The sequence below is a fragment of the Mastigoproctus giganteus genome, chromosome 6 (assembly GCF_048544385.1).
Source record: "Mastigoproctus giganteus isolate SK-2022 chromosome 6, ASM4854438v1, whole genome shotgun sequence".
Taxonomy (NCBI): Eukaryota; Metazoa; Arthropoda; class Arachnida; order Uropygi; family Thelyphonidae; genus Mastigoproctus; species Mastigoproctus giganteus.
Genome location: NC_143580.1, coordinates 176,600,047 through 176,614,316, shown reverse-complemented (window position 1 = coordinate 176,614,316; position 14,270 = coordinate 176,600,047). Strand labels below are relative to the sequence as shown.

The window sequence follows — 14,270 nt, the reverse complement described above, 5'->3', positions numbered from 1 at the left end:
TTATGAAGCCATTGACGTCGAAATAACTTTTTTACGTAATTCATTTATTTTTTTAATACATAATTTGTATTAATATGTATAAATCACTGCAATTTTATTAAATATTTTTCTTTTAAACTAGTGTTTTTGTTAGTCCTTGGTCCCAATTAAGCAAAATTTATATGTATTTATATGCAAAGTTGTACCCTAACTTTGCATATGAACTGGATGCAAAAAATAAATTTGATATCATATACTTGGATTTCAGGAAAGATTTTGACACTGTTATGCATGGAAGACTACTGTACAAATTGAAGCAGAATGGTATTAAGGTGAAGTTGCTACAATGGATAAAAGGGTGGTTGAGTGGGAGAAGACAAAATGGAAATTAGTGTACGCTGTTTTACGTGGACTAATATTATTAGTGGAGTCCCGCAAGATTCGCTGTTGGGCCCACTGTTGTTTTGTATATTTATCAATGATATTGATGAAGGTATATCAGGCTTAGTGTCGAAGTTTGCAGATGATTCAAAGGTTGGCAGGTTTGTTAATGACAGTAATGGCAGTGTGCTACTGCAACAGGATCTAGAAAATTTGGGCAGATTGGGCTGGGAAGTGGCAAATGAAGATTAACATTGACAAATGCAAATTACTGTATATTGGTAGAAGTAACCCAAGAGGAACGTACCAACTGTGTGGTACTACATTTAGTGTGGTAGAAAATTAAAAAGACCCGGGAGTAATTGAGCAGTCAGTTATGAAGTTTTCTGAGCAATGCAGACAAGCTGCCAGAGCAGGTCATGGGGTTTTGTCAATGATATACAGATATTTTGCTAGTAGGGAAAAGGTGATTATCCCTTTTTAGAAGGCAATGGTAAGGCCATGCCTTGAGTACTGCATACTGGTCTGCAGGCCTTATTTTAGGACGGTTGTAGATTTGCTTGAGCGTTTACAAAGATGGGGAACAAAGGGGTTATCTTACCAAGAGAGAGAGAGAGAGAGAGAGACTTAAGTTCTACAAACTCCAAGGGCTCACATCTGGTGAGTATAGGCTTGGCACACCCAGGGTCGTGAGCTGGATAAAAGGCTTAAGTTTTGCAAATTACAGAGTCTGGAGACTAGGCACCGGCGAGGTGATCTGATAGAGGTGTATAAGGCTTTGAATGGTTTGAGCATGCTCAATGCCAATGGGATTCTTCATCTTTCTCAGAATAATCACCTCAGAGGGCATAAATTCAAATTGAGGAAGGACAGATGTCGGATAGATGTGCGGAAATTTGCCTTTGGCCAGCGGGTGGTTGGTTGGTGGAACCGACTTCCATCACTTGTTGAAGTTGATAGCCTAAACAAATTTAAAGCTCAACTGGACAGGTATTTCGAACGAACGGAGGGGTGAAATGGGAGAGGGTTTTTTTTTTTTTTTTTTTGGCTGATGCTGAATAAGCTTGCTTTCTTGCATCATATGCCTCTACTAATGCTAATGCTAATGATTCTCTTCTACTTTTGACTCTCTCTGAGGGTAACTCAGAATTTTTTTTTTTTTTTTTCGGCTGGTGCAGCATAAGCCTCAGGCTTCCTTGCACCATAATGCTAATAATAATAATAATAAAATTGCAGCAGCTGGAGACTAGGCACCTGCTGGAGGTGTATAAGGCCTTGAATGATTTGAGCAGGCTCAGTGCCGATAGTATACTTGCACTTGCTGAGATTAAGAACCTGAGGAGGCATAGATTCAAATTAAGGAAAGACAGTTGTAGAATAGATGTGCAGAAGTTTGCCTTTAGCCAGCAAGTAGTTGATTGCTGGAACAGACTTCCATCTGTTGTTGTGGAACTTGATAGCTTAAAAAAAATAAATTTAAGGCTGAACTAGACAAACATTTGGAGTGACCGAATGGTGAAATGGGAAGTTTTTTTTCCTTGACTATATAAGCTCTATAAGTTTGCTTTCTTGCATCATATGCCTCAACTAATGCTAACTTCATGCAGTTCACACTCAAAGATATATTGATTTGTTCCCAATTTATAGAGATTGCTCTAAAACTAATAAAACTGAGCAACTGTAGTGTTTCCGAATACCAATATTTCAACATCTCTTTCTTCTGAATTCAGTATATTCTCGGCTGAGTTATATGCAATTAAACTAGCTTTATAAAATATTTGTTCTGACTGTTATTTAAAATCTTTTATTTCACTGATTCTCTCAGCTCATTCATGGAAAAATTCACCCTGTTCTAGATGAAATTAGAAACTTATTACTGCAAATTGAAAAACGTCATCCATTGGTTACCTTCTGTTGGATTCCAGCACATTCTGGTATTATGGGCAATGAACTGGCTGATAAAGCTTAAAATAATCCAACCACCTTAGATTTAAGAAATATCCCTGTTCCAGCATCAGACTAATCATACATGTTGCATGCCTATCAAAATAGACAGAACTATGGCACTCTCAAACTAATAATAAACTGTTTCAATTTAAACAGGATCTGAAAATTTGGCCCTGCAGTGTCCGCACATCAAGATGAGAAGTAGTAGTCCTTTCAAAGGCAAGAATAGGTCACACCCACCTTCATTTACTCACAGGAGATGATCCACTATAGTGTCCACATTGTTCTGTAAATCTGACTGTTAAGCACATTCTCATTTGACTGCCCCTACCATAAACAAGACAGAACTTCAACAATGCTATCACTGGTTAATCTTTGTAAACCAATAACACTAGAGAATCTCATTGGTGACAAGGCAAATATTTCTGAAATTTTCAATTTCCTTAAGAATACTGGAGTTTTTAATCTTTATTGATTACAGATTTTTCTGACTGTACTAGAATATGATTTCTTTATATAATAAGTAAATAGGCACATCAGAGACAAAGCAGCTTATGCACCATTAAACCCCCACAGCAACGGCAGCTGCATCTTGTGAAGTTTTCTTTTTGGCAGTTTGTTAGTATTAGTAATGGCAACAATTTAAAAAAGCAAGCTCGTACAGCATCAGCTAAAAAAAAAAAAAATTGCTTCCATGTCACCTGTCCATTCTCTCTAATAATTTGTCTAGTTTTTCCTTGAATTTATTCAAACTACACATTTCTACAACACTGATGGAATTTCATTCCAACAATCAAACCTACTGGCCGAAAGTAAATTTTCACACATACCAATCCTGTAACTATTTTTCCTCAAAATTGAATTTGTGCCACCCCCATCCCATGTAACCTGAGAAAGAGAAGGATTCCCTCGGCATTGCAGGTTTTTAATCCACTTGGAGGGGAAAAAACACCCTATTTTTTTAACTTTTTTCTTACGATTTGACAGAAGAAAAACCAGATATTTTTGTCAATCAACCTTCACCGGAGGCTGACTAATTCAGTCATAGTGAGAAGAGAACGCCTTAAGAACCTGAAAATTAGAATATCTATAAAAGTGATATAGTGACCAGTAGTGGTAGTACTGTCTATGCTTAACGTGGTTACTGTGTGCTCCTGGATTTTATGTTAAAATGTGATTTTAAGAAGAGTTATTTGATTTTTCTTAGTGATCACCTTGTTAACGAGTTGCACTGTAGTTAGGGTTGAGTGTTTTTGCACCATATCAGGTATTATTCAACTACTTACACACATGCATTTATTTGACAGTTGGAACGTTCTTAGTTCTAACAGTCAGCTGATTGTTTGCCTATGTTACAGCATAGCATAAATACTTAACATTTTATCTGGCTATAATTTAAAATTTATTCATTGGGACTAAGCCTGTACAAACCAACATGAAAATATGTTTAAGAAAATTCAAAAATCATTAATATATTTGGACATTATTAGCTGGAGATTGAGAAAGGAAGAGTGATAATGTGGCACCTCACTTGATTAAAAAAAATATAATGGGGGGCACTGAGTGGGGCTTTGCTGTAGTCACCTTTCCTCTTCAAGAGCATCTCGTGGGATGCATGATGACTCTTCCTATGATTAAAGCCGGCCCCTTTCAAAATTGGCCATGTGGTAGGCAATAGCATACCACCACATTATCTGATGCCACAAAGACCATAACAAAACCAACTCCAAAAACTGCTGTTAAAGGAAGTCCTGCAACTAGATGGAAGGATAGGATCAGTGAACTTTGGGGTGAGACATTTTGCGATGCCGCTCATATGGCATATGATCAATGCAGTTGGAGGATTTTGTTGATGGCCACAACAGCTCCTCAGGGAACTATATGACTGGAAGAAGATAAAAGTGATGACAAAAATGTCTGTCTTTTTCAATCTTGTGGTTTTCAATCCCAGGTCAAAGGTTGAAGGAAATGTAGGAAGCAAAAGTGTTAAAGCTGTAAACATTGTACAAGTTTGTGCGAAAGCAGCATATTAATATGCAGCAATTCTAAAAAAAAAGCTAAAAAGGCATTGTTTTAGTTATATTTCATATTGTAAATACCTTCACAATGAGTTGCCATGATATTGCAGTTGTGAAGGTGTTCACAATATGAGATATAACTAAAATGATGCTGCTTTTAGCTTTTTTTTTTTTAGAATTGCTGCATACTAATATGCTGCTTTTGCACAAACTTGTATGTGTCATATTGCCACTGCTGTTGCTATAACCTAATCCTCAAATGGGAGCATAGCCAGTCTGTTAGTTTTATTGCTGTTGTTAAATGGGACATCCCGGGCCTTTTCCTTTCCTGAGGCTTTAGCCCTTAAAATGCTTAAGGGCTTAAGCCTCAGGCTGCAAAATTTAATTTGTTGCTCGATCACCACTGGTTGAGGGTGTAGTTAGCTAATCTTAGGAAGGGGAATTTTGCCAAAAGATATTTCAGGTTTTTTGCTTTGCATAATATGCAGGCTATCCAGCAAACATGCATTGTATAGGCGTAATACATACAAAGCATGTGAAGTGATGTGCTGTGACAAGTTGTTGATGCACCAAAAATTCTCAAAACAACAGTATTATCCATCAGTTATCTGGCCATTGTTACTTTTTAACAAAAACACACTATAATTCCTCTATAATTCTGTTTGTTTGAGTGAGTCCTGCACTAATGACAGTCAATAAATTTTATGCAACGAAAGTAAAATTTATTACTTCTCTCAACTTTAGAATCATTTTTGTATTTCCAGTCCATAGAGAATATGTTTGATGTTGGTGATGCTGCTATTATTATCAAGATTTGACAACCTGCTTTCTTTGTTATAACTGGCAAATTGTTCAGCTTCTGTTGGTGCTTTATTCACTTTTAATTGTGATAATTTTTTTAATCCATTCCTTTATCACCACCCAGACTTAAGAAAATTAATGTAATTAATCTTAAATTATATATTAAGAAACCAATAAACAACTTGTTTTAGTAGAGGAATAAATGCCACAATTTATAATATGCATAAACTCGGCTCGAACAATATTTTAATAAATAATTGGATTATACATCTGGTTATGACTATCTTAAGTGCATTCAAATAACATACATATAGTTGTTATTCCTGTCAGTGAAATTTATCTTTTATAATTTTTATGTATCAAATCCTGTTTTTTTTTTTTTTTTTTGTTTTTTTCTTCCTTCCAGATAGAAACACTGCAGTTGTGAATGATCATTATTCTTGTGACACTATTAAGTGCCAAATTAAAGTAATTTTTTCACTTCTGAAGTATGGCCATTCCATGTAATGATTTTGAATATTGTAGCAAGGATTTTATTTTTAATATTGCCAAAGAATTTTCCTCTACATATGATTCAAAGGTAATTACAATACTATTTTTCTTTTTCTGTGGTTTTTTGTGTAAGCTTTTTAACACTAGAACTGCCCGCTTGCAAAAATACCTGAAATCTCTGTTGCTGGTCATTTTGGTATCTGTGCATAAAATAGACTAAGTTGTGGTTTCAACATTTTAGTATAATCATTGATATAATAACTGGCAACAGTACATAGTGTTGTCCTGTGGTAATACACATAAAACTAATATTTCTGATTACAAAAATTTGAACACAGCTTTTTCGTCTGTGAAATAAACTGAAGTTTAAAAATTGATTTGCACAATTTAAACAAATTACAGTTTTTTAAACAGTTCCTGTACACTTTCCACGTACATACTTTTTTACGTGCTGTGCATATAGCTATAGTTTTGTTTGCCTTGTATTGCCTAATTTGTCATTGATGCCTTTTGAGAGGTTTGATATGGCTGCTATTGTTACTGGTTTGAGCTGCTGCTCTCTGTGAATCTATATGTTCTTTTCTGAGTTCTTCAGCTAGATTCAATATAAAATCTCTTTTCTTCATAACTTTTCCTGTCAATTTATTAATAATTCAAGGGTTGATTATTGCAAGATCTAATATTTTATAAAAAGATGTGAACTGGCCATCTACATGAACCTGCTTTTGTTGAATATTAGTCATTTGGTTGCATTACTAAAAACATCAATTCCATACTTTTTGTCATAACATAATACTGTGTCAGGCTTATTTTTTGTACCATTACTTATTGCAACACCTGTATGAAGTGTACGTAAGATTATGACATTTTTATTTGCTTTGGCCTGATAATTTTTCAGAGTGGAACCAAGTTTGAAAACTAAAGTGGAATATAATTCTGCCTTTTTTGTATGGATGTTGGAACTTCTTTACAAGCACAATTCACAGTTCCCACTATAGTAATATTTTTTTTTTTTTTTGGACTAATTTCTTTGCCAATTCAAAACTGGTAGAGAAGTTATCAGTGGTTTCATTTCTACTTCGATTCAAAAATGGTTCCATTAATTTTAGAACAACATATTCAGAAAGTGGTTGACTAGCTGGTTGCATAGTCTTTCCCCAAATAAGATTCAGCAGATATTTTGAACTTGTTAGCTGCCAACCAAAACTATATACCAAATTTGTCTGGTTTTTTTTGGACATGTACTGGGTGAATCGGTATCTGGCTTTAGTTGGAAATAACTGTTCATCTATTGTAATATTTGCTGCAGGTGTATAGCAAGCTTTATAGTTAGAAATAAATTTGCACCATGTTTCTGAAGCTAAAGCAAATTTTTCATTTCGTAGCCGCTTCTTCCTTGAAGAATGTATGTCGAAACTTATGAACTGCTAAGTTTCACAAAAGTTATTACGTGACATTGTATCATTAAAAAATTGAGTTCCCTATACAGTTAACCACAAACTCTCCAGTTCTAAATTTCTAGCACTGCATGCTCCGCAAGCTAAAAGTACAGCGATAAAGGCATCAAATTCTTGAATGGATGTAGACCAATTATTATCCTTCAGTTGTCTTCGTGCTTCAGCTGGACGTGCACTACAAAGGAAAATAATTCACGATAACCCTGGGACAACTCTTTACCATTGAAATGTCTACAAAGATTTGAAACGCACTTACTACAGGTGCCTCCGTAGCCAGGTGGGCAGGAGCGGCAGTGCATAGCACACGCTTCTTGATTAGACCAGGGTTTGAGCCTGTGATCACCAGATGCGGAAAGGTCAGGGAATGACCACCACATATCCCTGGAGCAATATGGCCTTAGTTGCTAATGTTGCACTTACCACAGAATCCAGAACACACATTTTGTCGTGTAAAGAGTTGTCCCAGGGTTATTGTGAATTATTTTCCTTTCTAGTGCACGTCCAGCTGAAGCACCACCAGATTTATAACTTCCGACATGTGCCCAGACTTTGAAGTATGTTTGCTGCCCACTGATACAGTTTTTACAATTATGATGCTGTGATATTATCATCTACAATATCACTTAATGTACAAGGATCAGAAGTATCATTTTCACTACTAGATTCCTCACCTCTTTCATTAGGAATCTATTTGCCACTTTCTTTTCTCTAAATTAATCTCCAGTCACATTTTCAGATAGCTTTTCTAATTCCTCTGGATATTTTTGAATCTGCTCTTGGATAAGACCATGAGATTGTCAAATTTTAGTAATGCAATCAAATGACAGTCTCTGTAAAACTGTAAAAATTGTTGAAATACCTTTCCACATAAAGTTTCACTCAGACTAAACTAAAATGGCATGGTGCTGTAATATATATAATAAATGACTTCTACACATGGTCAGACCTGAAGTGGCGTGCACAGATGTGCAGACATACACGTCTGGATGTGTACTTGCACAAACCACAGGGTGATTCAAATCGCAAATGTTTCTTACAAGATAAATGCAAAACTTGATTAACTGTATAAAATTATCTAATTTTATAGAAATTTTATAAACAGACAAATTGTGACTGCTTTGGCAGTTTTAGGTGTAGAGCTAAAATTAAAAGAAAAATGTGTGCAAAATTATTTTCAATTGTGAATGCTCTTGAGTTAATGGAAAGTCAGAAAGTGTTATGGACTCGCACTTCTGTAGTTAAAAGGGTTGCAGAACTGCAACAATTAAAGCAGGCAAATGGTCAAACTGACTGTTGTGACAGTTCTAGTGTTAATGTGTGTATTGTTTTTTTTGAATTCTCAGAAATTATATAATTATTTTCTGAGATTGTGATATATAGGATCTTTTTGATCCTATCAAAAGAGTTAATCTGATAGCATGAAATATTTTATTGGACAAATTATTTTAACAGTATATGAACTTTTCACTCATATCCATATCATGTATTTTTTTGTAGAAGTGTCTTTTTGTGCTTTAACAATATTGATGAAGGCATATATGAGGGGTGATCATTTAATTCATAGACCGATGCAAGGTTTTATGTTTACTGCATGAACTTTCCATAACTGCTGCTACAAGCACTCTTTCTGATCACTACTGAGCAGACTCTGTGGTGTGCACATGCCAATACTTGTCGAGCTAGTGTTGCATGAAGAGTTTTTTAGCTGCGTGTCACTGACTATCGTTTTGAAGAAAGTATCATGTCAGACATACAGATTGAACAGCAATAAGTGATTCGTTATTGTGTCAGATGGGGCATAAATGCATCAGAAACAGTTAAAAAGATGAATGAAGCATATGGTAATGAGTGTCTTGTGTAGGATAAATTTGCGTACACACACACACACACACACACACAGAGTGAGTTTGTGTAAATTTATTCAAGATATATATATATATATACCCACACACAGTGGGATATTTTGGAACAAACGTAATTGGTTCTAGAACCTTGTTCATTATAGCATCTGTTCGTTCTAGCATACATTTAAATATATGTATTTAGGTAATTTGTTCCAGGCCCACAGTCTAGAACAAAGTTACCATCCAATACAATGATTTAAATGGGAAAAATATAATACAAAATTAAAAATATAAGTGTAAAAATAATATAAAATTAATTTATTTAACTTTTATACACTGTACATAAAATTTGAAAAGCATAAACAATGTTTCCTTAGTGAAAAAAATGAACAAACTTTCCCTAATAAAAAGCATAAACAATCTAATGCACATGAAAAGGATAAACAATCTTTCCCTAGTGAAAACTATAATTCAATTTTCAATAATAAAAGCATAAAAAATCTTTCGTACATGGAAAGCATAAAAAATCTTTCGCACATGAAAAGCATAAACAATATTCCCCCAGTGAAAATATAAACAAACTTTCCCTAATAAAAATCATAAAAAATCACATAGAGGTGGAAGGAGAGGAGTCATTGTACCTAATCATCTTGGGTGACTGTCCTGTGGGAAGTTCATCAGTTGGAGGGCATTTGTCCACCTTTTTGAAGAATGAATCCAGAGTTAACTGCTTTATTCTGGATTTTTGGACCCTCCAAAAGTGGGCTATCAAGGTGTCATTAAAATGATTAAGGCCCATTTCCACAGTGGCAATATTCGGTTGATAATCTTTTATACCTACCAATGCTATGTTCTGTGTGGCCTTCTCTTCCAGAAAAGGCCAGTTTCATCACATTTAAACACCTGCTGCAAAAGAAAGCCTCCATTCTCAATTATTTTTTTAAGTTTCTCACGATGTTGCTCAGCAGCATCCCTATCTGCACTGGCAGCCTCACCATGCCTCACAACACTGTGTAATCCAGTCCTTTTCCTAAATCCGGTAAACCACCCCTTTGTGCCAAAAAACTCCTTCACAGAAACAGTACTTGTACTAGGAGCCTTAGCACCAGGTTCCTCAAACAATTGTTTAGCCTTTTCACAAATCACCTCACTGACACTATCACCTGCCATTTGTTTTTCATTAATTCACACTAATAAAAGAGTTTCCATGATATGTGAATTGCTTAACCTAGAGATTCCCTTCGCGACCTGTGCACTTTTTATTTCTTGTTTTTTAAATTTTGTACTGATTGTTGATTTAGCCATACCATATTCAGCACTTAGATCTCCTACACTTTTTCCATGTTCTCGCTTGGAAATTATTTCTTTCTTAATGTCTAAGTTAATTAGCTTTCTCACTCTATTTTGCCGGCGCATGGCTAAAATTATATAGCAGAATAATTTTTAAAAATATTTTCACTGCTAAAGGGCAAATAAGCAGATAACTAAAATAACTGAACCTTACATGATAAAGATAACTGACACTCTAATCAAAGCAGGAAAGCCCCGACACGCGCGTGCTACATCGGCCGACAGTATTCCTTCACATTCGTTGTAGTGTGTGTGTTTATTTTATTTATTAATTTTTTTACAGTTATAACATAAAGAAAAAAAAACATGATTGATTGTTTTCGTAGATCATTTCCATTTGTTAATAAGACAGAAGTCATTCCAGTGAATGTTCATCTGAGACCAGTGCATTTTATATTAGTTAGCAAGTGCATGTGAAAAAATGGATACTTTGTTTTAAACAGATGATAATTAAAATGTTTCTGCATTTTTATATGATGAACATTTGGATATTCTTGTAGAAATGAATAAGGGAAAAAACTCTAGGTTGGAAAATGGATATAATCAAGAGCATGTACACTGGAATAAAGATTACCCAATGAAGCTTAAACAGTAAAACTTCAAAATATGTGGACATAGCCTCTATTCTTTGGTAGTACCTTTCAAGAACATTTCCATTTGTAATATATTGAGGGTGTTTCTTGAGTTGCTCTGGGAACTTCCATGTAAACACGGTTATTTATTACCTGATTAAGATTTACTCTGTGTGTGTATTAACATTTCTGAACTTAGATCAAAGCTGAGATAACGCTTGAATATGATTTATTGTAATTATATTGTGTTGTAATTAATTTTTATTTATTTATATATATTTTTTTGTAATGTTGTGTGCACCTAAGTTTAATATCTGTATTTTAAAAAAAGGCCCCTTAAAATTTTATTGCTTGTTTCTTTGTTAAGGCATACCCCTTCCTGCTCCCTATATATATTTTGTAATTTATGGCTTCTTAGCATAATGGGAAATATATTTGTGTGGGTAATTTTCACCCCACACATGTGCCAAAGTCTAAAGTTTTCATGTGTGATGAAAACTTTAGATTTTGCTGATGGATTAAGATCTATACATGGAGATTTCTACTTTGCTTCTTAACTTGTTCACTGCTGCCTATATTTGAGAAGGTGTGTTAAGTGTACTATAATTTTCAGAATGTTGATGAGCAACTCCTTCAACTCCGTTACTGTTGAAAAAAAGCCGTGAATTAGGGTTGAATTTGAAAGTGTCTGCAATTTTGCCCAGACATGATAGGAGGGAGTATATGATGAGAGCTCTGTCGATCAATTCGGCCCTGGAAAGATTGTGCAAGGCTCAAGGGGTAGAATTTTTTTCAGCTTGGTCTGTACTTGTTAACACGAGAGACTGCTTCTACAGGGATGGGATACACTTAAATAGAAAGGGTGCAAGAATGTTTGCTGATGCTATCCAGGCAGTGTTAGGTGGGTCGGAAAACTGCTAGATTGGGGAGATACAAGGACTAATAGCTTAACAGTAGCTACTGACAGAGGTGAAAGTGATTCTTGTTCTTTTTATTGGAATGAGAAGCAGCTTGAAAAATAACATGCAGGATATTTCAGAGACTGCTGGGAGTCAAGTAAACACAAGGGTTGTGTTAGGGTAGCAAAGAAAAAGAACAGGTGCATGTATACTTGCATGAACACCAATGCTAGGAGTTTGGTAAATAAATTTGATGAATTTGAGGTATTGCTCAACACATCAAAGGCGGATATTGTTGGGATATCAGAGATGTGGTGTCACACAGATATAAGTAATGCAGAACTAGAATTTGGGGAGTACAATGTCTATAGAAAGGATAGACAGGATAGGAAGGGAGGAGGGGTTATGCTATTAGTTAAGAAACACAAAATCCAAGGACGTGAAGCCAGTCGACATCGCTGGACAGTGCAGTGTTGAGTCAGTTTGGTGTGACATAAGCATTGGGAGATCAAAATTGAGAGTAGGGGTGTGCTATAAGCCTAATGACTCTGATGAGTATAATAAGAAACTGTACAGGGAAATAGTGGACCAGTAAATCAGAGTGTCTTATAATGGGGGATTTTCATTTCCCAGATATTGACTGGAATTTGTGGGTTGGTCACTCACACACTAGCAAGGCTTTTGTGGATTTATTGGATGATTGTTTTCTAAATCAGCATGTTCGGGAGGCAACTAGAGGGAGCAATACTATTGATATGATTATCAGTAGTGATTCTTCATGCATTAAGAATCTGCAGATAAAGGAACCACTAGGTGGCAGTAATTGCAGTGTGCTGAAGTGGGATTTTTACTGTTGCACATGGAAGACTGCTGCACAAATTGGAGCAGTGTGGCATTGGTGGCAAATTGTTGCTATGGATAAAGGGATGGTTGAGTGGCAGAAGGTAACTCAAGGAGGTAACTACCATCAGGGGGTAAAGGGAAGAGTTATTGCTTTCGTAAAGGCAACTATGATGGTCTGAGACAGTATTTAAATTCTGTACAGTGGGACCAACTGATGATGTTACCAACAGCAAACTCAAAATGGGAAGCATTCAAAGAACTTATCTTGGAAGCTACTAGGCTTTACATACCAACTAAGAAATATTGTTCAAGGTTCAGGTCTAAATGGATGTCAGATGAACTAATAAGACATATGGCAGAGAAGAAAAATGCATGGGATACATATAAATTAACATGTGACACAGAAGCCTATGATAGATATAAGTTGATCTGTAACCAACTTACAAAGGAGGTTAGGCAGGCGAAGGCAGATTACGAGAAATCTTTGGCAAGGGATGCAAAGAAAAACAGCAAGGAGTTCTTTACTTGTGTAAACTCTAGAAGGAAGGGATGAATCAGATTGGTCCACTTGATATCGCTGGTTCAACAGTTCATGATCCTGCTCAGGTAGCTAACAAACTAAATCAATATTTTGCATCTATATTAACACATGAGGAGTTATTCAGAAAGTTGAATGCCATAGATGAAGTAAACACTGGCAGTGAGCTAGATGATCTTGTAATAATTGAGAGTAAAGTGGAGGAGAAATTGTTGAAGATAAATACAAGAAAGGCACCTGTGGTGGATGGGATCTATCCAGTTATATTAAGGGAGGCAGCAAAGGAAGTAAGCAATCCGTTAACCATAACTATGAGAGCTTCCTTGGACTCAGGGGAGGTACCCACTGACTGGAGATGTGCAAATGTAACCCCAATTCACAAAGGAGGATCAAAAGCTGACACAAGTAATTATAGACCTGTGAGTTTAACTTCTGTTCCAGGAAAATTAATGGAAGCACTGGTTAAAGAAGCACTGCAGGATCATCTTGACAAGAATTCAGTTATAGCTCAGACACCGCATGGTTTTGTTAAGGGAAGGTCTTGCCTGAACAATTTGATTGGATACTATGATGTAGTTACAAAAGAATTGGATGCAGGAAATAACTTTGATATTATATACTTGGATCTTAGAAAGGATTTTTATACTGTTGCACATGGAAGACTGCTGCACAAATTGGAGCAGTGTGGCATTGGTGGCAAATTGTTGCTATGGATAAAGGGATGGTTGAGTGGCAGAAGACAGAGAGTGGTAATTAATGGACACTGCTCATCGTGGACTAATGTTATTAGTGGAGTCCCTCAGGGTTCAGTGTTGGGTCCATTATTGTTTTCTGTATTTATAAATAATATTGATGATGGTATATCAAGCTTAATGTCCAAGTTTGCAGACGATACAAAGGTTGGCAGGGTTGTTAAGGATGCTACTGACGCTATGCTGCTGCAACAGGATCTGGAAAGGTTGAGCAGATGGGCTGAGAGGTGGCAAATGTAGTTTAACATTGACAAATGTAAAGTACAGTAAACCCCCGCGTTTCGCAGTCGCTGATTTAATATAAAATGAAATGAAAATGTGAATTTTAAAGCACCGTGAACATTTTCTGCCATAAAAATACATGGGCGTGGCTAAAATTATCTTTCTCGGTCGAAAC

At 35.8% G+C, this 14,270-nt stretch overlaps 1 protein-coding gene across 1 annotated transcript in view; it reads left to right on the top strand.

The window, feature by feature from the left end:
• Positions 1-14,270, top strand: part of LOC150084769 (GDP-D-glucose phosphorylase 1) — a 118,532-nt gene that overhangs the window by 21,055 nt on the left and 83,207 nt on the right. The window contains exon 3 of the mRNA XM_090376351.1: positions 5,533-5,706. Within this exon, the coding sequence (XP_090232477.1) occupies positions 5,617-5,706 (90 nt within the window). The 5' untranslated portion in view covers positions 5,533-5,616. The remainder of the gene's footprint in view (positions 1-5,532; positions 5,707-14,270) is intronic.